This window comes from Anas acuta, chromosome 24 (assembly GCF_963932015.1).
Source record: "Anas acuta chromosome 24, bAnaAcu1.1, whole genome shotgun sequence".
Classification (NCBI taxonomy): Eukaryota; Metazoa; Chordata; class Aves; order Anseriformes; family Anatidae; genus Anas; species Anas acuta.
The window spans coordinates 7023300-7049115 of record NC_089002.1 but is presented as its reverse complement, the minus strand read 5'-3'; the positions used below and the strand labels follow the sequence as shown (position 1 = coordinate 7049115).

The following is a 25816-nucleotide window of genomic DNA, read 5'->3' as shown; positions in this document are numbered from 1 at the left end:
AGGAGGTCAAGTAGTCAATTTATTGCTTGCTTATTGCCACAATGAGATGATTTATCCCTGTTTGAGTTTGACTTCATAGCCTTGAAAGCTGTGAAAGATTCTATAGGTTTGTTTTAATTTGTTTTCGTTTTTAATCAATATCATCTGTTAGTAGCATGTGAAACAGCTGTTAATTAACATATGTAGAAAGAGGTTGAATTTATCTTCATTAACCAAGACACAGAGCCAGATAGCAGGTCCTGTTTCATTTTCCTTGTCTAATTACCATTTCACTTTAGAAACTATAATCTGGAGTCTCATTCTCATCATCACCTGGAAGAACCGATTGTTGTAAGCCTTTACTAAGTTGGTAATTGGACATTTGCTGGAGAAATCATTGAAACCATGTTGAAATGTAAACCAAAGCATGATAGAGCAGTGCCATCGGGAGATTTTATTTTTAGAAGCTTATTGCTGGTCAGCTGGACTGGCTTAGATCATCGACAGAAAGATTTTCCAACAAGCTCAGCTGATGTCTGCACCGAATGTCATACCATGGCCTAAAAGTGTAGTTTGGAATTCGAAGGAAAGTGCTTTTACATGACAAATACACCTAGACAGAAGAAATCATAAAACTGCTCGCCTGACACAATTATATTGTAGGAGTTAATTTTGTTGGAGGCAGCCTGAGTGACGTTTGGCCACGTTTCACCGTGTGGCTGTGGGATGCGTGTCGTTCTCCTCCTTGCTTCTCTGTGCTTGGGATTTGCTTTTCCCTGTTGTGTAGCTGCGTGTCACAGCTGCTAGATGCAGCCGTATGCTACAGAGGTTTTGTGGCATTGTGATTAAAACAGTAGCAGAAATTGAGAGGAATAGCAGGGCACAGATGCATTCGAGAGAGCTTATTGGTTTATAGCCATCGTTATAAATAAAGCAGAGACATTGCACCATCCCCTGTTTCAGAAAGCACACAATTAAAAGGCCTGAATGAATACAAGTTGATTTTCCAGCTGTGAAGACTACTTTGCTGATTATTTGAGCTGTGGCAGTTGTTGCTCATCCTACACATAGCAACAGAATCATTGCGATGGCAGCATGCTGGAACGGCTCGCCTACTTGATAATTGGTTTTCATGACTTTGCTAATACCAGCATTTTAGCAGGAGCATCTCAAAGACTGTCCTGGAGCCCTAAATACCAGGTCATGCTGGAGGAATTAAATGTTTCCGTTTCAATTGGCTGATTTGCCCTGGGCCTTTGTGGCATCGCTCTTGAAAAGTAAACTGCTTCATTGTGCAGTTGGCCATATTTTACTTCTGGCTGATGTATTGTTAGCTTATGGCTTTCTTTGGCTTGTAAAATCCTTTGGGATCCTTCAGGGTAAAAGATGACAGGCACGGCTGCTACATCTAAGTTATTCTGTCAATCCACTAGGAAGGGCTAATATGTTTTCTCGTTGGTGCCAAGCTCAGTTTTTACATACTATGTTCGTGCATGGACCCGAAAGAGAAGATGGTTTTTCAAAGAGCATGCTTTTGTCTGGGTTTGTTTCCTTTATCAGCTATGACGAGGGTGCCAGCTGATTTTATGCCTCTTACCAACATCTCTTTCTTACTGTCTCCCAGGTTTGCAGCATGAAGGAATATTCAGAGTGTCTGGGTCACAAGTCGAAGTGAACGACATTAAAAATGCATTTGAGAGAGGTAAGGAGGATCTGTTCCACTATCTCAGAAATTATTGCCAAATGTATTAATTCATGTAAGTGTTCCGAAATGGCGTGTTTTGAATGCAACTTGCATTTTGTCCCTTCATTTTTTGTTTCCTAAGTGGCTGTAGCCCAAACACTTCTCTAGTGCTCATTAACCTTGAACGCTCGGTGTTGTTTGGCATTAGGCTTTATATCTTGTAGGCTGTCTGTATAATAAATATTCTGAGCTCGGTCCTCTCTCATGTCCGATAACTTATTGATTATATGCAACACTAAAGAATATAGGGAAATTCATTATTGGATGTAACTGTGTTTTTCTACGTGTTTCCCTGTACCCTCTGCAAGCTCTTTGTGAACAGACGGGCTGCTGGAGAAGGAAATTTTGTGTATTCCATCTTCTGGTGGCTTGGCCACATTTACTTTAAATATCAGCAAGGGATAGAATGAATTTCAAAACGCTGTAAACTTGATGTAGCTTTTAATAGATTTGATTTTCTATGTAAAGAACCATTCCATACAAAGGCAAAGAATGGCTGGGAGCCTCCTGACTCATCAGCTTCTAGCTGGGCTGCTCGCCCTAGCAGAGCAGGTTCAGAAGAGTTTGCTTTTTAGGTAATCCTGCAGCCCCTCTCCCCACTAGTACTTGGGTCACTGTAGACAACAGGGCTCATGTTAATTCTCTGAACGCATCACTCTAAAAAAATACGGTTGGTATGTTTCTGTGCTTGCTGTCGGGAGAGACAAGCAGTAATTAATTAAGTATAGCAAGTTTATTTTGCTTTTGGGAAGAGAGGAGTTTAATGGATAACGTGGCATCTAATTTCATCTGCCTTTGTCTGCATCTATTTGAGAATTAAAATCTTCAAGAACAGAGCAGGCAGAAATGTGTATCGTAGTCTGTGAGTAGAGACTTGATAAGAGACTGAAAGACCCCTTTTTAAATGAAGGAAATGCTCGTTGTGGGAAAATAGCCACTTGTTCCAGCAGTAACATGCAGAAATAGAGGTGATTTTTTTTTTCCTTCATCTCACTTGTCTTTGGAAAGCATATGATATACAGAACTGACAAAGTTAACAATAATGTCTCTGCAGTTTATTACCTCGCCCAGAACCCTTGGTGGCAGTTAATACCAAGGATAATGCTCCAGTTTATAGTGGCCCATTTATTATCCAGCGTGTTATTAAGATAATAGGCAAGCTTTGGTAATTCCAGTCACATAATGGATATATATAGCTTCAATCTGAGGTTTGCCCCATCATTAAATCTAATTATATCTGATAGGGAGTTTTCCATAGGGAACAACTCCTTAAGTGGGCACCTTCTTTTGGTGATACAGGCAAACAGTGGCATACCTACAGTGACAAATTCTTTGTCCCAGAAACACCCCCTGCAATTCAGCGTCCTGCTGAGCTCATAGAAGATGCTCGTTGGCCTCTTGCACATGCACTAAATCAGTTGAGCTCCAGTTGTGAGTGTGCACGAAGACATACAGGCTCCCGGACCTGCGCTGCGTTCCCCTCGGTGGTGGCTCTGTGCAGCTCACACCCTACCAAAATACCTGAAGCACCTGTGCGGGGCTGTGAGCCGGTGTCAGACCGAGCTGGCTGGTAGAAAGCTGCCCCAGGTCTCCAGGGATGCTGTCAGACGCTTCCCTTCCTGCTGCTGTCTGCAGGCGAGCTCTCCCTTTGCTGATTCTAGTTGGAGTAGGTGGGATCAGCGTCGTGCTGCATAAATCTTTTTCTCCAGCTGAGTTGCATCCTTCCCGTCTGATTCCTTTCTCCAGTATTCTGATTTTTCTTGCCTGTTTCTTTTTGCTTGGCACCAAGGTGAAGATCCGTTGGCTGGAGACCAGAACGACCATGACATGGATTCGATAGCAGGAGTTCTGAAGCTCTATTTCCGAGGCTTGGAGCACCCTCTCTTCCCCAAGGATATCTTCCATGATCTGATTGCCTGTGTCAGTAAGTATATGAAGATCTGAAAAGAAATCAGATGACTTTTTTCAATCTCATCTTCCATTTTTTTCTTCTCTCCCCCAACTCTTTTTCCTGACTCCAGAGTAAGTTTTTATGGCTTCTGAGGTGGGCTTTGTGTTGCACAGGTATTGTAGTCACTGTTAGCCAGAGGCTGGGCAGTTGTCTGCTTACAGCCATCCTTATTCTGATAGGATTTTTTTATAGAAATGAACAAAGAGATAGAACTGAACAGATTTTAAGGGCTGTCTTGTGGATTTTTCGCAGACGGTGCTTTGTGACAGGGTAATTTTTAAAAAAAAGAATAGAAACCTGCACTTCTGGAAAAATAATCTTTTAAGACCTTTCATCAGAGGTATCAGAAACGCATTCTTGGAAATGGGAAGCATCTCCAGGAGGGTTTCTGCCCTGTCTTTTCCCTAGTGTTAATGGATGCCCTGGCTTTATGTCTACTGCCATGCTCCTGCATGCTCTGTTTAGCTAGCAAGGCAGTAGTCATACACCTTTTAGCTTCGTGACCATGAGGATCCATCTATTGACTCTTGTTAAAGAATTTCAATCATGAGGGCGGTCACAGTCCAGTTGTTAACATTTTTATTGTTTTTTAAAGTGGTTTTGGTGGGCAGGGGGCTGTTTGTGTTTTTGTACTTGAGCAACCTCATTTTAAATGGCCTGACTATTGCCATGCTGCTCAGAAGGAATGAATGATTCCATTGTCCCCGTCATGAAATAGCCTTTGCGGTAGCAGCCTTTGAAGCAAAGCAGAAGATAACTGCTTCTAAAATGACTCGTGGTTTTCTTCTCCTGATAAATGCATTTACAGAGTTGAATTCACATTATATAAAAAGAAAAATCTGCTTCCAAATAAGTTCTCCTTTCTGAGATGATTTATGCTGCCCACTTATTTCTCAGTAGGCTGCTGCACACAGAGCTTTTTGCCTCACCCCTTAACTATGTTAATTTTCCATTGAGTGTTGTACAATTTCTTTTTTAAACACCCACCTTTCTAAGCTAACTTGAATGAGCTATTGTGTCAGAGCTATTGAAAGAGATGACATCCAGTGCTCCCACGCTAGGAAGGAGCTTGCAGCGAGGCTTCACGTGTTCAGGGACCTTCGCTGTCAAAGGCATCATGAGCAGGTTCTGCAGCCTTTGTGTTCCCATGCCAGGCAGCTGCTGAATCCAGGAAATAGGCAGACCCTTCCTTGCTGTGCTGCTGCGTTGGCTTCCCCTTTTATATATATATATATTTATAAAGAAATATACGTTTTGCCCAGGACCTATCATATTTTACTGGCTGTACTTGGAGTCGGTGGAAAGTTGTGGCTGTGGTGAGGTTGTAACTCTGTGGTGCTCCTTTTTCTTTTCAGCAATGGATAATTTACAAGAGAGAGCGCTCCACATCCGGAAGGTGCTTCTGAACCTGCCTAAGACCACTCTGATCGTAATGAGATACCTCTTTGCATTCCTCAATCAGTGAGTATCCTTCAGAGCGCCATGGCCCTGCTGTGTGTAGCGCTGGGTGTAAAGGGGTAGGTGACAGAACCAGCCCTGGTGTTGCTGTGTGCAGTCTGAGCGACAGTTCAAGGTGCAGATGTCTTGAGCTTCCTATTGCATCTGTCTTCCTGGGCTTTTGAGCCTTGCTGAAATTTATCCTGATATTAATGCAATCTCAAAGGAGCTCCAGAAATGAAAGTGAATAATGTGCTGGTAAACTAACCAAAAAGTGATACAAAAGAAGCAGAAATTGGGCCCCGCACCAGCGAGGAACGGTGTGTGCTAAGTGTTGTGAGTGATGGAGAGTGAGTTTATTTTTTTACTGTCCATCACATCTGGCTGGTTCACTGGACAGCTTGACAGCAAGAAAGCAGTAGCTTCCTCCAGTACCATGGTCTCAACGCCTGAGGTAGCATAAAAGGAAAAATGTCCTAACTAGAAGTTAGCAGATTTAAATGTTCTCTCATTCCTGGTGAGATTGGTAGTGTTCAGTCTAAATGCGATGCTGCTGTTCTTCATCATGCACATCTTAAGAGCAAGAACACAAAAAAAGAGATTGCATTAGGAAATATTCTAAATCTATATAAGGAGGTTAAACTATAAACGGGGATTTGAGCAGTGCTGGGATCAAATCAATAAGGCTTTTAAAGTCCCTTTGGGGTTTCTCTTTCATTTCTTTGTAAATGCCATCAGTCTGTCATTTTTTCATATGAATCCAGAACATTCACATCCCAGCAAATCAGCTTTAACAGCAGAAGGCCCGAAACAAACCTTCCCCCCTCATCTGTGTTCTCCAGCAGACGATGGCAATGACTGATAATGTTGTTTTGTGTTGTTAACCGTCCTTCCCACTTCTGTCTTCTGCAGTTTATCTCAGTTCAGTGAAGAGAATATGATGGATCCCTACAATTTAGCCATCTGCTTTGGGCCAACACTGATGTCGGTGCCTGAAGGTCACGATCAAGTCTCTTGCCAAGCTCATGTCAATGAACTAATCAAAACCATCATCATCCAACATGAGAACATCTTCCCAGGACCAAGGGAGCTGGAGGGTCCAGTCTATAGCAGAAGTGGAAACACTGAGGATTATTGGTACGATAGATATCACTGAGGAGAAAATGAATGGGTGCATATTTTCTTACTGGTTAGCGTGCTCCTGTCATGCGTTCTGCATTATCTTAATTCAGTATTCAAACGTCTAGCCTCTCAAATCTGTATCATGCAAGAGAAGATGGCTCTGGTATCCCTGGAGAGTCATCAACTTGAAAAGAAATAAGCTGTTAGTAAGTAGCTATTGACTTCTCCAACCTGTGCCCACTTATCTTGAAGGATAACGTTGTGCAAGGATTTTCTTGGATATTCTGGTTCTTCTTTTTTTTTTATTTTTTATTTCCCTCATGCTTTTGCATTTGCTGTGTGTCTCAAGTGGCTTTTCTTCAGAGGTAAGGTCACTTGCAGCTGAACCTAGAGAACCGTGGCACGGTTTAATTTTCAGGACAGTGCTGGTGGAGGGGGGAGGGAGGAGGGAGGAATGCGAAATCACCATTTCCATCCAGCTTAAAGCTCTGGAGGCCTGGCCGCGTGCTCAGTCTGAGAGCAACATCTGGAAACAATTCAGCCAGCGCGGCTCCTGTCATCTGGGGTGGAAGGTGGGGGAAGGAAAGGAGGTGTTTTCTTTCCTACTGGCCAGGCTGATCTCTCCCACTGAAAACGAGGAATGTTAAATTGTGACATGCTTCACCCCCCCCAAGATCCCTCCTCCACTGTCCCAGGAATGCAAATGATTATTTTCATACACTAAAACAAATATGTTTTAAAATGAAGTCACTCTGGTGACAGAGCTAGCCTTGTTCCCCAGCTTGTTTCAGAGGAGCTCTATCAGCTCACTCCGTGTATGTGCAGCAAGGAGCAGCTACTTTCTGCTCACTGCGGCATGAAGAAAACTTGCCAGTGCCTCTTTTGGAAAACTTATTGAATTTTACCCTTCGTTCTGATAGTTTTCATTGATCTTATATATAAGTGAGTTGTATAGGAAAAAAATAAGAATTTTAAAACCATCAAGAAACACATCGACAAGAGTGTTCGTCACGTAAGGTGGAGAGAACAAAACTGTGGAATGTGCAGTACAACCTCTAGCACGTGTAACACTTGGGTGTATGCAACCTCTGGTGTGTGTAGCATCAGTACATAGGATGCAAAATGTCCTGGAAGGTAATACCACTTTTCTGAGGGCACTCTTTTTTTTTTTCATTGCCCTTCCTAACCGCTCTGACCTGAGACCCATTAAGCAGAGAAGGGCAGAAGCGAGCAGGGGAGGCTGCTTAATAAAGCCAGGAAGAAGCATCTGGTTCCCATTCGAGCCTTCTCACAGCCCTGGTATTTAGATAGCTGCTAGCAATTGCCCACAGGGCTCCTTGTTGCAGAGCATGCGAGAAGCAGAGTGAATCTGTTTAGTTTAGCTGATTCATCAGGGAATGAAGTCTGCCGCGTTTGTAATTGCATCGTGCCACTTTGCTGCCCCGAGCCGTCTCTTTGCTTAGGAGCTTGCAGGCGATGCTTTGGTGCTCGGGTTGCTGGGGCTCAGAGCCGCGGCTCGAGTGCCTGGGCTCTTGCAGCTTGGGTCAGCAGCTGCCCAGGAGGCTTGGAGCAGCTTGCCTCGGGCAGAGGAGAACAGGGCAAGGTTCAGACTGAAATTCAGGGCTGTGATGCCAGCCCTTCATCTTTGAAACACCGCCTGTGATTCAAGCCTGGCACTGGGCTGCCTCTGCCTGTCCATCTGACGGTGCAGAACGGCTTGGTGCAAGCAGCGTACTCAGTGCAGGAGCCCGCATCCTGGCAAGCAAGACCATGGGCGTGCAGGGGAAATGGTGGTGTGGAGATGCTCAGCTGGCATTGCCTTCCTCTGGCAGCCGCACTGCTTTCACACCGACCCCTTGGAGTGAAGGCCAGCAGCCTGCTGCTTCTCCTTGGGGCGCCCTGGGGCTCGCATGATGCAGGGTTGTTGGTGGGAAGCTCCGTGGGAGACATGGGTAGCAGGAGGCACGAGTAGGAAGAGGCATGGACAGAAGGAGGCATGGACAGAAGGAGGCACTCGATCCTCCTCTCTGCATTTGGGTCTCCGGCGTTGGCTGTGCGCGACATTACTTCACAGTCTGCGTGAAACTTTAGCCCTCGGTGCTGTATTCCTCTTGGGAGTCCCTTTTGGCTTCGAGTTCTTCTGTAAACTTTATTAAGTAGCACGAAGGCTTTGCGAAGGATGAGAGGCTGATTCCTAAGGCACTGACTCAGAAGATGGTGGCGAAGCTACGTGTCGTGAATTGAGCATAGAGACGCTAGAATTATTCAAACATTTTACCCCTTCTTTTTTGTCTTTTTTTCTCCCTCCTTTAAAAGAGCAGATTACCACGATGAGGTTTTTAAAAGGAAAGCACTGTGATCACTTTTACCATTGTAAGGCCAAACAGACAGGTTAAGCTATCACTTTGTGAAGAGAAGTCAACATGGCCTTGAGGAAGAGTGAGGGCTGGCTCGGGCTGGCACACAGGGGCTTTAGCCTCGTCTCCAGGGACCAGTCTTTGCTTTACTTTTTTTTATTTATGTATTCCAAGAACATGACCTCCCTGTGCCACTTGCTGCCTGTTGAGAGCTTTTCTTCATGCAAAACGTAAACGAGGACTTTTGGTGTTCCAGGTGCTCTGTAAATAAAGGCTCCGGGCTGAGGGAGCCGTTCAGTGGAATGGGTTGGACAATTTGGTTGTGATAAAAGGGGAAGAGGGAGATGACAAACTCAGACCTGGAAATATCGCTCTGAATTTAGAAACAATTTCCCCCATGAAGTGGCAGCTATCTCATCAGTCATGTAATGAGCTAATTAGAGCAATGGAGAATACAGCTGGGGGAATAATTCTGGCATGGCAGAGAGGAGCTAGACCCAACATGCCATTGCTGTCTGACTTCTAAACATCTCCAGAGGGCTGGGTTGTAAGATCTGAAGTTAGGCTCCTGATAGCACACAGAAGGTTGACAAAGACATTCAGTTTGTTTAAGCAAGGAAGGGCTTAGCTTGATTGATTTTTACACGCTGACTTGAGTACGTGCAAATGCATCCATGGAGTTTCTGTCACAGTGGAACCTGGATATTGACCTCCTAAATGGGTGTTCCTGATTGCCTTTGATTTCTGTAAATGAGGGAACTCGCTTTCCACCAGTGTAAAGCACTGTCTGTTTTTCCTTCTGCTGTAGTGAAAGTCCTCACGGAGAGAGAGCCTCGACAGAAGACTCGGTGCAGGACGTCACGGCTGAGCACCACACCAGTGATGATGGTAGGCAGTGCTCAGTAACTCTCTGGTTAGCTGGTGTAACCTGCTCTGGGGGAGGCAGGGAAGGGGGTACCTTGCAGTTAAATCCAAAGTGGAGTTTAAATCCTAACCGTCATTTGAAACATCACATGCAGCATTTGATGCCAAAGAGTAAAAATAGTCAGGTAAATTCTAAAAATTCCCATCGATCCCACACCCTTTTAAAGTATCCCCTATTCCAAGGGTATGTCACTGTAGCAGCAGGCCTGGGCACACTCGGTGCTGTTTGAGCTCATCTATACCTTAGAAAGGTTTTGGAGTTGGAAGACACAAGGCAAGCACAGAGCCAAAGGCTGGATGTGCTTCAGCGTGCTCTCCCAGTCCCCATGGCGTGTGCCAGGCAATTCCTCGTTCAGTAGCTTTGGCAGGGGAGCTGTGAGTGCCCTAAGCTGCAGCGGAACCTGCTTGGCTTGCCTTCCCCTGCGAGGCAGGCTTTAGGGTAGAGAGTTCTGGGGTGTCTCTGCTTGATAATTTGTTGGTCTTCCTGAGGAAACTCCCTTCCCCTTCTCGTGGTCTTTTTAGTAAAAAGGGGTGCCAACCCTGAGAATTCCCTGGTATTTTCTAAGGAGAGGGTGACACTGCACTAGTCTTGGGGTGTCAATACTTCCAAAGCTGCTTTCTGCAATGGGGACAGCTGCACGTGAGCCCCATGCAGGGCAGAGGAAAAGATTACGGTACTGATGTGAAACAGCAGAGTGCTGACCAACGTGGAAGGACAACTGACCAAAACAGGACAAAATAGATTTTTCTTCTTGCTTTTTGACCATTTGCAATTGTCTTAAAGTTCTGTGTTGGTTCTACTTGTGGTGGTTTCAGCTGTAAAGGTGGGAGGAAGGTGGCGTTCCCTTCGAACGAGGTAGTGTCATTTCTGAGCTGGTCTTTGGTAATTTACTCATAGCCATCATCCTCCTGTGCTGCTTTTTGCTCTCTCTGCTCCAGCAGTCACCTAACAAACCTTTCCCATGGCATTGCTGTGCTCCTGCTGGCTTAATGGTGTTCACACACCAGTAACAAAGTAAACACCGTTTGAGCACTGCTAGAAATGCTGGAAAATGAGTTCTCCCGCAGCAAGGTCAATCACTGTCGCAGCGACTCCTCACCAAGGTTGTTGGGAAGAAACACAAAGACTACAGGAATGAAGCATGAGTTTGCTATCTGTGTCGAACAGGGTGTTCTTTCTGAAAAGCTTTAGTTTCTAAAAAATGCACTAAAACGTGTCCTTTTCAAGTTTGTACCTAAAGGAGGGGTAATTTCATGGCTGTAATCAAGGGAACCGGGGCTGCAACAGCCAGGGCTAAAATCTGCAGGCTGAAACAGCACTGGGTGTGCTCTCGTTATTTCGGGGGGGAGGGGGACTAGGTCACGTAGGTAGTCAGGAGGACACAGTGATGGGAAAATGAGCAGCCAGAGATGAGAGAGGGACACTGTTTTACAGCCTCTGGAACCAGATCGCGTGGGGCCCCTTTGCAAGGTAAAACCGGGAGGCGTTTTGGATGGAGTTCTGCAACCTCCACGGAATATTCCATAGGAAGCAGTTGGGAGGGAGAGCTTGGCACCAAAGCAGAGGAGAGCGCGGGGCCTCCGTCCCTGCTGCGGGAACAGCGAGGCCTCGTGCCGTGAGGGCCCTCCCGTCCTCCTGGGGTTCCGCCGTGTTGCACCTCAGGCTGCGTGTCAGCGGTGCTGGCAGTGCCTCGGTCACTCTCGGGGTTGAGATTTTTCTCTCTCGTTTAGCTTTTGGATGAGACCTTTTGTGAGGCTGGACCCTGTCCTCCCAAAGTACCGCCTCACCCCAGCCACCTCTGCTGGCATGGCGGGGCTGGCAGGCCGCAGAAGGGGGATGAGCCCCTTCACCATCTGCAGGTGGTTTTGAACACAAAGAGAGCACACAAGACTGCTAAATGGAAGGAAATGAACCCAACTTCAGAAGAATTGTTTTATGAAGGCTTTCTTAGCTGCCTTGCTGATTCTGAGTGGATCTGTGGCTGCCAAGTGACATAAATGTGTCTTGGTAGTTCCTTGGTGGGGTCTGAGGGCTCAAAGCCCCTCGAGGCTTCAGTGCTTGGGACGTGGTGGCCGAGGGGCTCTGGGGAGCTGCTGTGCTGGGCACGGCGTCTGGAAACGGGCACGAGAGGTCAGAAATGCTGAAAGACGAGCGTGTCGCGTGCTCGTTTCACTGGGGGCATGAGTGGAAAGATTTTAAACTGCTGCTTTTGTGCACAGGTTCTCAGACTGGCAGGGTTAATTGTTGGGCTTAGCCTTCCTGGGCTTTATTCTCACAGCTTTGTGCTCTGGGCATGAGCATAGTAGGAAAAAGCTACTGGAAATTAGAGTCTAAAATCACTTCTCTGGATGAAAGCCAGAGTCCTAAAAGGCAAATTGGAAACATAAGAAACCTGAGTGCCGCGCTCATCTGGAACAATAAACACTTCTTAATGAAACAGACGGAATTTACAAAACCGCAGCCCCATCGCCTTCGTAAACAGAGGGGGACACCAAAAACCAGCATTATCAGGTTTTTTTGAATGTTGTGAAGAAGCTGGCTCCAGAGGCAAAGCAAACAAGAGGGAAGCGGAGCCAAAACCAGATAACCGCGTGCTTTGGGGAGTCTGGAGCAGGGCGGCTATCGCAAGCCGAAAACATGGCCAGGCTTTTTTCCCCGTCGCTGGTGGCTGAGAGCTGATAATGGGATTTGTGTGAGGCTCACCACAGACTTACCTGAAACGTGTGATTTGAGAGAATTCAGCAGGCCTGGTTTAGTGATGGAGTTCATTACTGGGGGCCAGCCTGGTAGACCCTGTAGCCAACTGCTCTCATCTTGCTTTGTAACTCGAGTTGTTGATCGGGGCTCCTCAGGCAGAGCTCAGATGGATTTACACTATTTATTTTATTTTTCTCTAGCCTGGCTGCTACCTGGGTCAACATTGGAAGACCTAATTCTTGAGCGTATGTCCTCCCAAGGAATGATTGTAAAAGCTGTGGCTCATGTTTGGTTTTCCAGTCCTTTTTGGCTGGTTGTTGCACTGTACAAGCTTCCCATAATGCTGGTCGAGATCTCAGGATGAAATGGCTTATCTTCTCTTCCCCAGGAAGAGGAACCACGAGTCTGTTCCCCTGAGAAAGAGCTCTGTTTCCATGGCTGTGGTGGAAAGCTCCTTTAAAGTAATTAGCAGCTGAAGTCCACTGGGGCCATGTGGTTGAGCTCATCTCCATTCCCCTGATTCCAGAATAGAATTGGGAGCTGGCACGATCTATATTTGGGCTCAGCCAATAGCAGTTATTTTTTTAAAGTCTTAAAAATAATCCACGTGAATTTCATATTGATTTTCCCGAGCGTATAAACGCCTATATTCTCCCCCTGCACAACATCAGAGTCCTACAGGGACCCAGATCAGTGCCCGGCTGCAAACACGGCGTGGCTGTAATTCTTCCGTGAGCTTTATCAAGGAGGAGCTGTCAGATTTGGGGCACGTGGTGCGGCTCCGAGCGCAGCCCAGCTGCACAGAGTGGCAGTGCTGGCTGCCAGGTGCCTTTGGTAGCTTCCCCAACAGCTCGATGGATAGGGCAGGGGTCCGCTCTCCTGGGTCAGGCAAAGCTCACAGACAGCAGAAACTTCCTTTTGAACAGACGCTTAATTTCTAAAGCAGCTTGGAACCAGAGGAGGTTTCTCTTCTTAAACGCTGATAACAGATCCTGCTTGCCAGCCCAGGGAGTTTTGTTTAGCTGCCTTTCAAAAAGCAGATTTTTGCCAGAGACGCATTACTGCTACCCAGTTTTGATTTGTTTTTTAATAAGGTGCTAATTTTGTCATTGTCATTTCCATCTTCGTACACTTGAATAGCTGTCAGTGGGTTTGTGACTTAAAAAATGTGAATGTGTCTATCACGCAGAGATCAGGTAAATGCTGAAATTGCAACATCCTTACCTATAAATATAAGGATCCCTTAATATAGGGATTTCCCTCTGAATCTCACTGCTCCCACCCTCTGCTACCTAAAGAAGCAACACTTTATCCTACATCCCATGCTCTCTTCATAAACTGTTTTGTGGTAGGTGTGAACTGTTGACTACTTATCTGAGCCCAGGTGTTTAGTGAATTGTTGTTTATTCCCTTCTATCTCCTAGAGTGTGAGCCCATAGAAGCAATAGCGAAGTTCGACTACATTGGCAGGACTGCACGAGAGCTGTCCTTTAAAAAAGGAGCTTCTCTCTTACTCTATCAGCGGGCCTCAGATGACTGGTGGGAGGGACGCCACAATGGAATTGACGGCCTTATTCCTCATCAGTATATCGTCGTTCAAGACACGTATGTTACACTTTAAGTCCATCTGCAAGATGGGCTTGCCTAAAATCAGGTGTGGAATGGAGTATTTGTGTCAAGGTGCTGACACCACAGGGGGAGAGTTCGTCCTTCAGCCTTCCTTGCAAGGAGGGGATCCTACTGAAACAAGCAGAGCCCCGCACAGGCGTAGGTGTCCACTTACGTTGGGAGGTCTTCAGCTTCAGCGTGACATAAAAACTGCTCTGGGGCTGCCAGCCTGCTAAAGCTGCAGGGCTGAGATCTCCTAATTGCTTAAAGACATCAGGCTCTCTCCTTTGAAAGATGTGTAATGATTCTTAAGAGAAAGACGTTAGCACAGTGCTGTAGTCTTTTATGTATGTTACACACACAGTGCTGTATTTGAAGTTCGGTGCTGTTGGTCCTGTTTTGGTTGTGATTTCCTTCCCTCCTCCTTCCTAGTGAGGATGGTATCTCGGAAAGATCCAGTCCGAAGTCTGAAATAGAAATAAATTCTGAGCCACCGGAAGAAAAAGTGACTGCTAGAGCTGGTGCCAGTTGCCCAAGTGGGGGTCACGTCGCAGATATTTACCTTGCAAACATCAACAAGTAAGAACAGCCTTGCGTTATTTTACTTAATTGTAAAGATCTTGGTGATGAGTCCAGTAAAACATTTCCTTCCCTGAAAGATGTTAATGAGCGCTTCCACCATTTTTCTCTGCTTTTGCCTCCTCTAACTCACTCGTGTTTTGCTGTCCTGTTCTCTGTGTCACCGATGTGGCCAGTGCTTATTTAGAATCCCATTGGCTTCTCTTCCCTGTCCCCAAGTGCCATCTGTTCCTGTTTTCCCAAATATGTTCTGTTTTATAAGCTAAAGATACCGAGAAACGGAGAGCAATAGTGGAATAAGTCCTTGTAATCGTGTGTTGCCATTCCTCGTTGTGTTCCTGTGGTTTGTTATGTCTCGTTTACTCTTAACACGCTTTTTTTGTGGGGTGGGGGACAGCCTTTCAGGAAGTAGCACCACATTTTGTGCTAAATGACATACCTCAAGTCCCACCATCTGGCATTGCCTGTGACATTCTGTTTCTCCAGCACTTCTCACCTTGGGTTACTAACCATATGCTTGCAGTGAAACAGCACATCTCCCTGTTGCTCCAACTTACCTGCTCAATGACAAATTGTTTCCTTAGCCAACAGCCCACTTACCAGCTTAATTTCCCAGATTTTTATTAAGAGACTACATTTCTTGATCTTTAATTATTTTGCATTAGGTTATTCCCCCAATCTTTGATTATTTAATTTCTATTAAAAAAGCCTCACCTCTGTATGTTGTGCAGTGAAGGTATTAATGTGATAGTTACAGTTCTATGGGAGTGGATATTTTTAACCTTCAGTTAGTTTAACAGACTGTAGCAGGTCCAAACCTTTAAAGAGGATGTATTTCTGTTAATGTTTTTATGAGCTGATGTCCTACACAGAGCCTGGCCCTTAGTTTATGGGAGTCAGCAGAGCTCTGTTGTTATCGCTAAAGCTATACTGGCCTGCCTCAGCTTGGGATCTGTGCTTTCTTTGCTATTTACTGTATGAGCCATGAAGTATGCCATGCTGTCAGTTATGGAAAGATTTATATAATGAGCAGACCTTTGCAGCTTCACCATCTGCTGATTTTTGGTAGCATTAAATGTAGTGTTTGTAAGAAGCCTGGGTAATGTCCACTCCAGTATTTTTCCCTTTACTAGGGAAATTGATATTTAGCAATAGTAGCATAAGACTCATTTTGTTGTTTTTTCTTTAGGAATGAATCTTCTGACCTATGTGTGAACAGACTTGGGCAAAATTAAATCAGATGGTTTCGCAATGACAGTTGTGCCACCCACTGAATTATTATTTGGATGCCAAAATCCTACTGGAGTTAACACTTTCTTGCAGTTATTCATGGGGCTGGTGCTATATATAAATGGATCCTTCCCTGTATAATGGATGCCAAGCTTCAGACCTATGGCATAAAGTATTCTGCTGCGATGGCCTTTGTATAATTTGAATGGAATCATGCTGTCAGACCTCATGGTGCTGGGGTAGAAACTAAATTGTTTGGACCAGCTTTATCCATTTGACATCTTTTGGTTTGTCTCTAGCCCTGTATCGATAATACCTCATGGTCCTGCTAAAGCAATGCAAAAGAAATCTCTGTTACCACCAGCAAATACTGGAAACGATCGTTAACCCCAAACTATGGGGTTTTTTGCTTGCCAATCTCTGAAAATAATAACTTGATGCCTTGGGCCAGGAGCTTAGTAGACTTATACTGTGTCCTCCAGTCAAAAATTGTAGCTCTGCTCTTCAAATGTAATAAAAACACATCATCAAAACCTGTTGATGGCACAGAGGGTTTTTTTTGTTCAAATATAAAAGATTTACTTCATGACCAAGTTAATTACATTCCATCCAAGCTTTCTGTTTTTGGTATGAATGTGCACAGCTGCCAGACTCGTGTTATTAGACGTGTTAAATGGAATGGTTTATAACTACTGTTTCACAGTGACTCCTAAAAACCTGGGTGTATTTGTAATTTGGACACCTTTATGTCTCTTCCCATTGTCCTCTGTGTTGTTTTGGGGGGATATCTTCAAATTGCAGCCCGTTACGTGTTTCTGCTTGTATTGACTTGTTTTGCTTTTGTGACTGAAGGCAAAGAAAGAAACCAGAGTCAGGCAGCATCAGAAGAGCCTTCCGTCAAAGTGACAGCCATGGACTAGGTAGCTCACTGGCAGAACCAGCCTCCCCAGGAGCCATAGCCGGTTCCAGACCCTCATCTCAGCCCATAATGAGCCAAAGTCTTCCCAAGGAGGTTCCAGACAAATGCTCCATCAGTGGCCACGGCAGCCTCAATTCTATCAGCCGACACTCATCTCTGAAGAACAGGATAGACAGCCCGCAGATCCGGAAAACTGTGACAGCAGGGAGGTCAAAGAGCTTCAACAACCACCGGCCCATGGACCCTGAGGTGATTGCACAGGTAAATGGGAGAGCTTTGCCTTCAACACTTTTCTTTTTTACATTTAAAGGATGGTGGTGGATGCAACTAAATGTTACAGTGCAAAGTCCAAACTGATTGCCTATCCCTTCCCTTCCAGCAACGCAATATTAACTTACTACACTTGAGTTTAATCTTTCAGCCCCACTTTGTGTTAGCCGCTGAGACGGCATTCATGAGTGAAGATAAACAGGCAGGTCCTTGCTCCAGAAAAACTTGGCCCTGTTCATTACCCAGAATTTAGTTTTAACAATAAAAATGTCCACTTCAGAAAGTTACGCAGATTCCAAAGCTGTCAGCAAAAAAATTAAACAATCATAACTTCAAGACATGAGAAAAGTAAAGTATTTAGTGTCAGTTCTAAATTCTCCTGTCAGTTGTGCAAACTTGCCTGTGGTTGGACATTCAAAGCATATGCAGTAGCACAGTCAAAATAACAGAAGGCTGCTGAGTTGCACGGAGCTCACAGTGCCATCTTTATATGCTTACAGGGTCCAGTGTGATTAGAAACCAACTCTGAATGTAATACTCCCTAGATTTCATTAGTTGTTTATTTTGACAAGTGCCTTGAAATGAGGGCAGGCTACCAAGGCTTATACAGCTGCGCTTCAACATCACGACGCAACAGAAACACAAGTGGAGTCTTTGCATCTGCACCTCTGTGACTTCACAAGCAGAGCAGAAAACAATTGATAGTCAGACGTATTTGAAGAAATGACAGCCTCTAAAGGGGGAATGATGTAAATGTTGCAGATTGCCGCCTTCTCTGAAGGATCTTCCCTTTCTCTTGTTCCCAAGAGCGAGATGTGCCTGCACATGTATGCTTGCTATACCAACTGTTTGCAGTATGTGATGGATCTATCTAAAGCCAAGGAATTCCTGGGTCTCAGATTACAAAGTCAGCTCGGGGGGACCTGACTTCTTTGCATCTTTTCATTCAGCAGTCTGTAGATTTCTAAAGATGTGGAGAAGAGATGTGGAGAAATTAGACTACATTTTTATTCACAAGGCAGCAACATCAAGTAATAAATAAGGTCCAAATAAAAATCTGCTGCATTCTGATAAAAAGATGTATTTTGGCCTCCTCCATACTCCATATGTTCCAGTGGAATCAGAATATACAGTTCTTGTTGTCTTCATATTTCATTGTCCTTCCAAGGCTTCGGTTGACATAAATCAGTTTTTGTTTTTTCAATCAAGCTCTAACTGAAGTTGTTCTGTCTCTTCTTCCTGCCAGAATGTTAAGTCCATTGTTTTCACTGGAGAAGTCTGGGGAGGAAAAAAGAAGAAGGGGGAAGGGGGCCGGGGAGACCTGTGTTAAATTAGTTTTTCTTAGCCCTGCAGTATCTGTTCTAACACCATCTAACAATGATCATGCATTTTACATATTTTTCCCTAACTTCATAAGTAAAATCTGCCTGGCCTCAAGATAGACTTGGAGGTGTCGGATTTCTGTCTCTGGTTTCTTCCACCATTCCTTGACTGATTTACCTTCCCCACCCCCTGAAAAACCTCTAAGGAAGCTAAAAAGCTGCAGCCAAACTGTGAGTCACAGAAAGGCTAAGCTCCTCTGCTCTCCAGTGAGTTCTGTGCACCAGTGGGCTCTGCAGGCAGGCTTCAGCAGACATGTAGGTCCTCATGGAGCCGAGAACAAAAAAGCCAGTTTTTTAAAATAGCAAAGTGCTTTTTGTTCATTTGTTAATAAATGTAATATAAGAGGACATAGAAATGTCAACTTGGACATCCGTGTGTGTTTCTGATGTTTCTGTGTTTTTTAAAACATTAAAGTTTTGCATCCTGTGTAATACCACTCCGGGAAGGTGAGGCTGCTTGGGCGGCAGGGAGACCAATGGGGCAACATCACACAAGGATTTTGGCACTCAGTGTGGCCCATCAGCAGTGTCAAAATCTTCAGGTTTTCCATTTTTTAAGAGTTTGCTCTCCTGAATCTCACCTGCCCATTAAAATACAGGAGTGGATCCCAGCATTTTGAACCACCTGCTTTTGTGCTCGCTGCTGCACTTTGGGCGTGGAGTCAGCTTTGAATTCCAAGCAGCATCTGGATACCCTGGGATCAGTAAGGGACTAGATTAGCATCAAAAAAGTGTTAGCAATTTTTTCTATTCACCGAAAATAAGAAAAAGAACCTATTACTGCTTTTTGGCTTCAGTGTATAAGGGTACGTAGCAGGTATAGTTTGTCATGAGTTTCACTTTGTCACCTGAAGGCCATCAACCTGCTAATTGATTTGAGCATTGGTGTTTACAGACTGAAAACAAATGCGCAGTTCTCCAAGACTGACTTTATCTCCCTATTTATGTGTCTGGGTTCTGTGACTGACTCGGTTTCTCTTTTGTGTTTGCAGGACATTGAAGCTACTATGAACTCTGCTCTGAACGAGCTGCGGGAGCTGGAGAGGCAAAGCAGCGTCAAGCACGCGCCAGATGTCGTCCTCGACACCCTGGAGCCTTTGAAAACCTCTCCAGTGGTGGCCCCCACCTCCGAACCTTCCAGCCCTCTGCACACTCAGATCCTCAAGGACACTGAACCAGCTTTCCAGCGCAGCGCCAGCACCGCCGGCGACATCCCCTGCACCTTCAGGCCAGTGAAGTCGGTCAAAATGGCCACCCAGGTGAAACCTCCAGCGACCCGGCCCAAGCCTACAGTTTTCCCCAAATCAAACGCCACGAGCCCTGGCGTTGCCTCCTCTGCATCTCAGCAGCCTACTGACAAGTCCTGTACTGTCTGACAAACTTGATGCTGCACTGTGGATATCGCTGTGTTGTTTCGGATGAAGAGACTGTGCTAAAAGACATCACGATTCCTATTTAACTAATTTTTGAACTTCTGCTGAAGGTTAGTTGTGGACTGCTACTTACTGCTGGGAGCTCTTCCTGGGAGTGAATTAAGTGGTAACAACCTCGTCCCATGTACCCGCATCAGTGATGTTCGTAAGGCAAAATGCTTCGTGCCACGCTTCGGAAATCCACTATCGGGTCACTGTGAAGCTGAGGAGGAAAACACAAAATAGTGATGAGTTGGATCTTGGTTTCTTGTTGATGCCTTGTTCAAAGTGTTTGGCCACCGAAAGAAATATTTGGTGGCATCCTGTTCTGAATACTGGTGTAGTGACTTATATATTCTGTGTTTCATTTATCACAGGGAAACAATAGGATAGATTTTAGTCTATTGCATGTTTTGGTGCCACTAGTTACGTGGAGCTTGGACATGCCTGTTTCTTGTGCATTATTATTATGTCGCCCGCTGGTGCCACTGTGGTTAAGGGTCTGTCTCAACTTCCATTACATCCTCGGGTTTTGTTTGTTTGCTGCCCCGTTCCTCCCCGCAGGGCCAAGGCTCTTGGCCGTCCGGCCTCATCCTTTAGACGACACTTGTCATGAAAAATAGTTTACTCTGGAACGCTCTTAGATTTTGTGGAGTTATATGTAATATGTGTCTGTGCAAATATAAACAAATATGTTCCTGAGGTTTAGGAGCATAAGAGAGAGCCCAGTGGTTGCTTATGGACAATCTAGCTGTTTTCCCCCTTTTTGCTCTCCCATATTTAAAAACAGCTTTATTGTTTTCCAGTGTAATTTTCGGCCTGTAGGCTATGATGTGGTGTGTGGTCTCAGGAGACTGAATGTAAAAACAAGTTAACTTCTGAAATCTTGCATACTCTCATGGGAGTTCATTTACTAACGCACACGTTCTTGCTTTGGTCATATATCAAGATGGATCCTTACCAAAATCCCAATTACAAGCACTGTAAAACTTCAAGCAGAAGTTCTCAAGCTTTGTATCTTCTCCCTGTTTCTGGCTGTAAATGCTCGGGTCAGTGGCCGTGACCGCTGTGAACTGCTTTAGGGGTCTCTGCTCTTATAGAGTGGTGTAAGAAACGCTGCTTGGGACGGTGACGTGACAGCATGCAGCTTCTGGAGTGGCTTCCCACGTGTTCTTTGGTAGATGGCATGCCTTCGTAGGACTCTGCAGACGTGAATGATTCTTGGTGTATGTATTTATATGGTAGACAGCAAATGCTTCAGCCGCCAGCAGGCTGCATGAACTCTTTTTGTACTCTACTGAGAATTTTCCACAATGCAAACATTTATTTAATTTTTTTAAAAAAAGAAGGCGTGTGCCACTTACAACGGTGAAGAAGATCTCACGGTCCCAGGAGTGAGGAGACTCTGGCCCTTAGTTCACCTTGTTGCCAAGGTTTTTTGGGATTTAAAAAGTAGCTGCACATCTTATGTTTTCATCAAATGAATTCAGGCAAGGACAAGATAAGAGAAGTTATTTTCCTCTTCCATTTATCTTTTTCTTTTAAATTTATGGGTTTCTCACACTTTAGCTTCCTTGTGACTGCAAGGTCGTTATAATTGGCACTTAGTAATTTAAAAACAAGCAAAACTTACCTGAGAACAATTTCTTCAATGTACTTTTCTGATCGATTGAAGGATGTTGCTTGGAGAAATGAGCAGGGTTTTTACTGTGTCCCCATCCCTCCCCTACACACGTACCCATCTCCACAGCAGTAATACACCCATATTAGCGGCGTTTATTTAAAAGACCAACTTTCTTTGTGCTCTTAACTAAGAACCTATGCCAACTGGGGGACACCAGAGAGGTTTCAGTGAGAACACTTCTGCGATTCCTTTTTCCTTAGCTGATCTGTAGCAGCGGTTCTCCTGGAAGCACTGCGGTACGCGCGCGCCTGTCACTGGACCGTGCCCTGATCACCTCGCAGGGAAGGATCCCCAACAGCGACCAGCGAACTTTGCTCTCAGGTTCTGATGGACTTCTACCACCAAGGAATCACTTGGTCTTTTGGGGAAAAAGAACTAAACTTGCAATTTTTCGCTCAGGCAGAACTTTCTGGCATTTACTTTACGTAGGGAATTTTTGCTTTTGTTTTGTTTGGTCGTGAATGACCAAAGTTAATCTGTGTCAAGAGCAGGATCTCTGTGAAATTTACTTTGACTCATTTGTAATGCCTTATTTTCTTTATATTTTTATGCCTAGCATTCACGTTTCTAAGAATAAGTGTCCAGCCACACACAGCACATTTGGAGGAGATGCTCTTTTCTGTCTTCGAGGTCTGAAGTATGAATGGAAATCGAGAGATAAAGACTTCAGGTTACTGTAACAGCAACTGTCTGTATGTGAATTACTATGCTTATCTCTAGCATCCACAGCTCTGGGACAATCCTACTGTCAAGGGGAATATGCTTAGCAGCATAAACTGTATATTGAGCAACTCAACTGGAATTTTGGTGTGCACTGTGATTGACACTTAAAACTTACAGCAAGCAATATGGCAGCGTGAAGAACTTTTCCTCTTCCACCTGACCTGGGCCTGTCAGCCAGCAGGACATGCACACACATGCGCACACATAGGAGAGAGAACACAAAAAGGAAACTTTTAGCTCGTCTGCTTCACTCTGTGAACGTACCAGGCTGAGAGGACATTGCCGTGAGTGTTTTGCTACCGTTCGTTGCAGGAGAGGTGGGAGAGAAAAACTGGAAATAGCAACACCACCCTGCAAAACCAGTGGGCATCTTGTAGAAGAGACCAACGTAGTGTGGACAAATAAGATACAGTGGTTTGCTTGGGGAGGTATCACTGTTGATTCATATCTTCATATTCAGAAGAAATATTAGCTCTTCCATGGAAATTCTTTCATGACTTTTATGTAATGTATGTGTCAAATATAAAGACAAGAAGTGTTTGATAACTGGAATAACGTATGTCTGTTTGATAGTGCTTTGTATGAACAAAGAGTTCTTGTTCATCAAATGTTGGATTGAAATAATCCAAAGCAAAACTTTTAAAATAAAATACAGTTTTAGGTGATCAATCTTAATAGTTTCTGAAGCTCTAACCTTTTATGTTTTATTTCCCTTGTTGGGAATTGAGCAGTGTGCTTTAATGATTGCTAAATTTCTGCCTCTCTAGGGTAATCCAAAGGCTCACAGTTGATAAATTGTAAATTCGTTCTTCATGTCAAAGCAATGGGACATGAGCGAGCTTTTCTCATTTTATCTGTACTGGATATTTTGTTGCAATGAAAATGATTAAATAATTAGAGTGCACTGTGACAGCAGGAAGAAACACGTTGTGTATGTATGTATTTTGATACCTGTTTAAAAGGAGTCTTTGGGTTTCCTGTGATGAATACCTCATATGTTTGATTTTTGGGGGTTTTGTTGGATTTTTTTTTTTTAAGGCAAGATTGTTCTTGCACAAAAGTAGGTTAAGATAACCAAGTTCTCATAAATTTCTTTACAGAATCAAAACACTTCAGTTTGGCAAGAAATTCCATCTGTTACAATTCTCAACCTTGCACTGGGTGCAGGGTGAGAAGGCTGTTGGCACGTTTGGAATCCCTCCGGCGATGTTCAGACAGAAGAGGTCACTGCAGATGGAGTTTGCTGCCTCATTTCTTTTCCTTTGTGTGTCAGAACCTCAAATCCAGTGAACGTTGTATAGGTTTTGGGTTTCGTTAAGCGTTTGAGAGAGTTTCTTCAAGAGAAATAAATGTCTCTAGTTAGCACTTCAGATCCTTTGCATGCATTTCCCTGGTGGACTGGAATGCTCCGTCGCTTCATGAGGTGCGTGCGGAGGGGCAATACCCAAAGTCGATGATGTTCTCAGCTGGGCCCAGCTTGCTCATAATGATGGGGAAATGCCCATCGAGGCGATGTGTCTGGTGGGCTTGGTGAGACCTCCCTGGCCCCTGTGTAGCACAGCGGCAGGCCCGTGCCTTGCGGGAGGCAGCGCTGAGGCTTGTGTTAGTTCAGTGGGCCAGGTACGGGGCACCCGCGCTTGGCAGGATCAAGCCCACGTGTACAGGAATGTGCTGCGAAAGTGTAAATGCATTTACTCACTCACAAGCTAGGAAAACTGAGTAAAAAAAATAAATAAAAAAAGGAAGCATTTGGGCACTCCTATTGCTAGTGAGGCTATACAGAACAGGCAAAATGAGTGTAACGAGCTGGGGAATTATTTATTTTGAAATGTTTAGTTTTCACAAAAATATTAAGCCTTTTTGTGGGCTTCTCTCTGGCATTGGTGAACATCCCACAACCGCCGTTACCGACGTGAAGCTGTTCTGTAGCGGACTGGCAGCACCAGAGGCCTTGGCAGAAGGGAGCGATGCTCCCTCGTGCCGAAACGTTCCCTGCAGAACGCCCCCGACCTGCAGGCCTGAGGAAATGCCGAGCACTTACTGGCGGGCTGGACTGAACTTTGGGTTTGAGTTTACACGTCACTTTCTAAGAATCCTCTCTCCGGATCAGCTTTTCTGCTCGTCTCTTATGTGTGCAACAACCTGGTACTTGAAACGAATACTTGACCCGCTGCCCTGCGCCCGCACAAGGCCCGAGGCGAGGCGCCGGGAGGCAGAGCGAGCGCTTTCCAGGCTTGGCTCTCCGAGTCTATTTTGGTGGACAAAGAGATGCCAAAGCAGCAGTTTGAGGCCTGGAAAATGTAAGATTTTTTTTTTTTTTCTGTTCTATTTTGTGCTTCCTATAATGCAGTTAGAGACGAGAGTGTCATTTTTCGAATATGGGCCAAAAAGAGGCGAAGGCGGAGAGGGAGGGCAGCTCCCGACTGCGCTAATACTTGATATACCACGCTTCGTACAGGGTAAATACTGAGCAGTTTGCAATGGGAGTAATAGACGGACCCTTCATTTTAAAGGCACTGTTGTAACTTTACTTTTGAAGTGGACTTCACCAGCCTTTCTCTCCAGGCAGAGCCCTGTAATTCGAATAATTGAAGTCCGATGGAATTGGACTTGTGAGTGTGCCAAACTGCTGGAGCAATACTTGTAAGCGGCAGGTTCTCTACAAGACCAGCTCTATGTAGCCAAAATAGGGCAATCGTTGAAACCACCTCTGATGCATTTTCAAGAATAGCAGCGATGTCATGGTTCTACTGTAATGTAAGAAAGTTCGATTGCAAAGTCTGGAAACCTTGTTCTCTGTTGGTCTGAAACCTCAGTCCTGCAATAGTGGGCTCAGGCTCGTGTGGTGCGTTGGCTTTTTGGTTTTTATTAACAGCAGTTGTTTGGTGGGATGGAATGTTCTTGCTAAAACAGTTTCCATTGTTTCATGTCTTCTACACCAATATATATATGGTGTATATATTAAACTGTGTAAAATTGTACTTTGTATATATAACTGTACAATATGGAGGTACATCCTTTTTTTTTTTTTTTTTCCTTTTGGTACAGTATTGTACAGTATTAGGAGTATACGTGTTGGAAATGTTAAATCCATACTGGGGCTACAAAATGTATCCATTGTCATTAGCAATAGTTTTGGAGAAATAAATGTTTTGGGTATGGTGGAAATACTGACCTATGGGCGCCAGTAAATGATGTACGGCGTGCGTGTGAGTGGGAGCGGGGCTGAGCATCACCTGCGTGCGCCTTCCCTGAAGCCCCCCCAGCCCGGGGCTTTGCATGGTCTGCAACATGGCTCTGGTAAGTGAGGAAGAATCTGCAGGATCCAGCAGACCACATTACCATTCATAGCACTGAATCAAGTGGGCGAGGAGCCTTGCTGTTACCGGAGCCCAAAGCACACCCCAGTAACACCAGTGGCAGGGATGCTGGGTGCAGTTTCGCAGCCGAGGGGGGCTCCCTTCTGCCACGAGGGATGGGTGTGGGTGGTGTCTGCAGCCCCTGGCTCCCAAGGCTCCTTCCTTCCCCAGCGGTGGGCACCTCTGCTTGCCGGGGGGCAGCTGGGGAATGTTTGTGTGCTTCCAGCCCTGCTCCTCTTCGGCCCCCACACACCTTGTAACAGGATTCGGCAGAGCATGAACTTGCCTTGCAATGACCTGATTGCAAAATGCTTAATCTTCCTCATTTTCCTGGAGAGGACGGGCCTCAAACCCTCTCTGGGAAAGAGGATTTAAAATCGAGATTAGGGATTGGGTCACCGACATTATTACCGTTTTTTCCCCCCATCTCCGCTTTTC

The 25816-nt window shown here is 45.0% G+C and overlaps 1 protein-coding gene across 6 annotated transcripts in view; it reads left to right on the top strand.

The window, feature by feature from the left end:
* Nucleotides 1–25193, top strand: part of SRGAP2 (SLIT-ROBO Rho GTPase activating protein 2) — a 103202-nt gene extending 78009 nt beyond the window's left edge. For 2 of the 6 annotated variants that reach the window (XM_068660131.1, XM_068660130.1), the window contains exons 15-23: nt 1604–1681; nt 3513–3647; nt 5030–5135; nt 6024–6248; nt 9399–9478; nt 13637–13817; nt 14253–14399; nt 16482–16809; nt 19193–25193. In XM_068660131.1, coding sequence (XP_068516232.1) covers nt 1604–1681; nt 3513–3647; nt 5030–5135; nt 6024–6248; nt 9399–9478; nt 13637–13817; nt 14253–14399; nt 16482–16809; nt 19193–19576 — 1664 coding nt within the window. In that variant the 3' untranslated portion in view covers nt 19577–25193. Of the gene's footprint in view, nt 1–1603; nt 1682–3512; nt 3648–5029; nt 5136–6023; nt 6249–9398; nt 9479–13636; nt 13818–14252; nt 14400–15588; nt 16163–16481; nt 16810–19192 lie in introns of those variants that run through there. The other 4 variants (XM_068660132.1, XR_011089832.1, XM_068660133.1 and 1 more) reach the window with 4 other exon arrangements.
* The last annotated feature ends 623 nt before the right edge of the window (nt 25194–25816 follow it).